At 38.4% G+C, this 2,106-nt stretch overlaps 1 protein-coding gene across 1 annotated transcript; it reads right to left on the bottom strand.

Annotated features, from left to right (window-relative positions):
• Window positions 1-670: 670 nt before the first annotated feature.
• Window positions 671-1,820, bottom strand: LOC129766926 (putative nuclease HARBI1). Its single transcript, XM_055767527.1, has 2 exons — window positions 1,554-1,820; window positions 671-1,495 (listed from the first exon to the last, which is right to left on the bottom strand). Exons 1-2 carry the CDS (start codon window positions 1,818-1,820, stop codon window positions 671-673), a joined length of 1,092 nt encoding a protein of 363 aa, XP_055623502.1.
• Between the last annotated feature and the right edge of the window lie 286 nt (window positions 1,821-2,106).

The following is a 2,106-nucleotide window of genomic DNA, read 5'->3' as shown; positions in this document are numbered from 1 at the left end:
CTCAACCAACCGCAAGAAAAGTTTTATGGACTGCTGGGGGGTGTTGACAATCCAGCATGATCAGCGTTCCGTGTAAGTAAAAATTATTCAATTATTTCAATTATATTGAAACTTATGAAATGTTATCATTTATCATAACTTTTACAGATGGTCTGGCAGTAGGAAGCAAAAATATTGCAATGGGGAAGGATCCACCGAAGGAGGAGCATGATTCTTCTGATGATTATGATTACAACAGCTTGCAGAACGAGTTTCTGGCGCCGAGTCAAGCTTGTCAAACACTAAAAACAAATCAAAAATCGGTATGTGTTTTATTTTAATTCTACTTTTACTTTTCATGCGCTCTCAGTTAAAATGGCATTTTTATTCCCATTTCTCTCCTAAAATTGTTCTTCAAAGAACTTTTAAAGTTTTTCAATTCTTTTTTTATATTCCAGACACGTGGCAGAACACAACAAACAGTGTGTGAGGAGCAACTTAAGTTCCTGAAAAAGCAACAAGATTATACGGATGTATTGTAAGCCAACCAAGAAGAGCGACACCAAAAAGAAATGGAGCTGTTGGTTCTGAAAAAGGAAATTGCTGTCCTGAAAATCAAAAAACTCAAAGAGAACATGATCATCTGAAAGTGTATATATTTTTTTGTATATATTTTTAAATTGAAGTTAAATTAATAATGTTTTGAAGGCAGAATATTTTCTATATTATAACTGATTTTAATGTGCATCGCAATTGCATCTCGACGACGTTGTCCTCTTCGGCGAATAGAGTTGCCATCATCGACTCCCCCATTGAACTGTACATAGTTTGGCTGAAGTGACTCTTCCGGCAACGTGAAATCTTCATCATTTATTATCTTCGCCACATTATGGAGCACGAAGCACGCAACGACCATCTGTGGGACTCTTTCCGTTGATATGCGGACTTTTGATTGCAAAATGGGAAATCGTTGTTTAGGTTGTCCGAATACCCGTTCGATTATCACTCTTTCCCTAGTATGCATAATGTTGTAGCACCTCTGTTCTGCAGATGACAGGTTTTTAAATGGCGTCATTAGCCAAGGCGCTATAGGGTATGCTTCATCTGCTAGCATAACGGCATCGATGTTGTTGTCGGAGAGTATTTCACGAATGGCGGAATTTCTCCATATTCTGGCATCGTGGACAGAACCAGGCCACCGACACTCCACACTCGTGAACATTTCTCGTCCATTGCACGTTGCCTGAACGTTAAATGACGTCAATCCTTTACGATTGACGAATTCATCGGCAAAATGGTGTGGCCGTTTTATGAGCACATGAGTGCAGTCAAGAGCCCCTATGCAGTAAGGGAACTTGTACTTTTTGATCCATAATTTCTTTTCGTGTTCAAATTCTTCCTTCGTTGATGGGAATTTAATCCACTCGTGGGATTTTTCAACGATCGCTCGACACGTTTTCCAGACAGTTTTGCAAACGGTCGTTTGGTGTAGACTCAAATCCTCACCAACTCCCACCTAGAAAATCGTATATCTGTTTTTTTTGCAATGCCAGAGTAAGTAATGAAGAGCATACCTGGAATCCGGGATCGCCCACATAACGCAGGAAACATTTAATTTTTTGCATGTTTTGCAACGCTCCCCCTCTGGTTTCCTCATAGTTGGGTAGAAAGGTTCTTGCTAAGAAACCTACATTTTCGCGACTAAACCTGTACAACTGCTTGAAATTGTCGTCATCTCCCTCTCTGCGTATTTTGTATGTTTTGGTAGCCCGATTTTTCTCAAATGAAGGACCGATGTCACAAACGAGCGGAAAAGGAATATTTGGCGTATCATAATACATTTTTCACTTGTTTAAATGTAAGATAGCAGCACAAAATATTAATCGCATAAGATAAACAAAAGAGTTTTCAGAAGCAAAGTACGCTCATGAGCATACTTGATAATGACAAAGTAAATACTTGATAAATGCTGTTTTATTCATACGAAATCAAGTAAACTTCCATTTTCGAAAAGTTCATACTCAGTTGCCAGTTTTATTCATACCAAACGTAGTAAATACTTAATGCCACTGCTCGAATGTGTGATTCAAGTAAAGTAAAGCTGAGTTTTGTTTTTATTCATACGAC

This window comes from Toxorhynchites rutilus, chromosome 2 (assembly GCF_029784135.1).
Source record: "Toxorhynchites rutilus septentrionalis strain SRP chromosome 2, ASM2978413v1, whole genome shotgun sequence".
Taxonomy (NCBI): domain Eukaryota; kingdom Metazoa; phylum Arthropoda; class Insecta; order Diptera; family Culicidae; genus Toxorhynchites; species Toxorhynchites rutilus.
Note: the sequence above shows the minus strand (reverse complement) of the source record. Positions and strands in the feature narration are given on the sequence as shown.

Bases quoted from the DNA above. Each gene is read 5' to 3' on its own strand.
- LOC129766926 (XM_055767527.1), bottom strand. From the start codon at position 1,820: ATGTATTATGATACGCCAAATATTCCTTTTCCGCTCGTTTGTGACATC. The intron at 1,496-1,553 runs GTATGCTCTTCA...ACGATTTTCTAG, and splicing joins TGGGCGATCCCGGATTCCAG to GTGGGAGTTGGTGAGGATTT.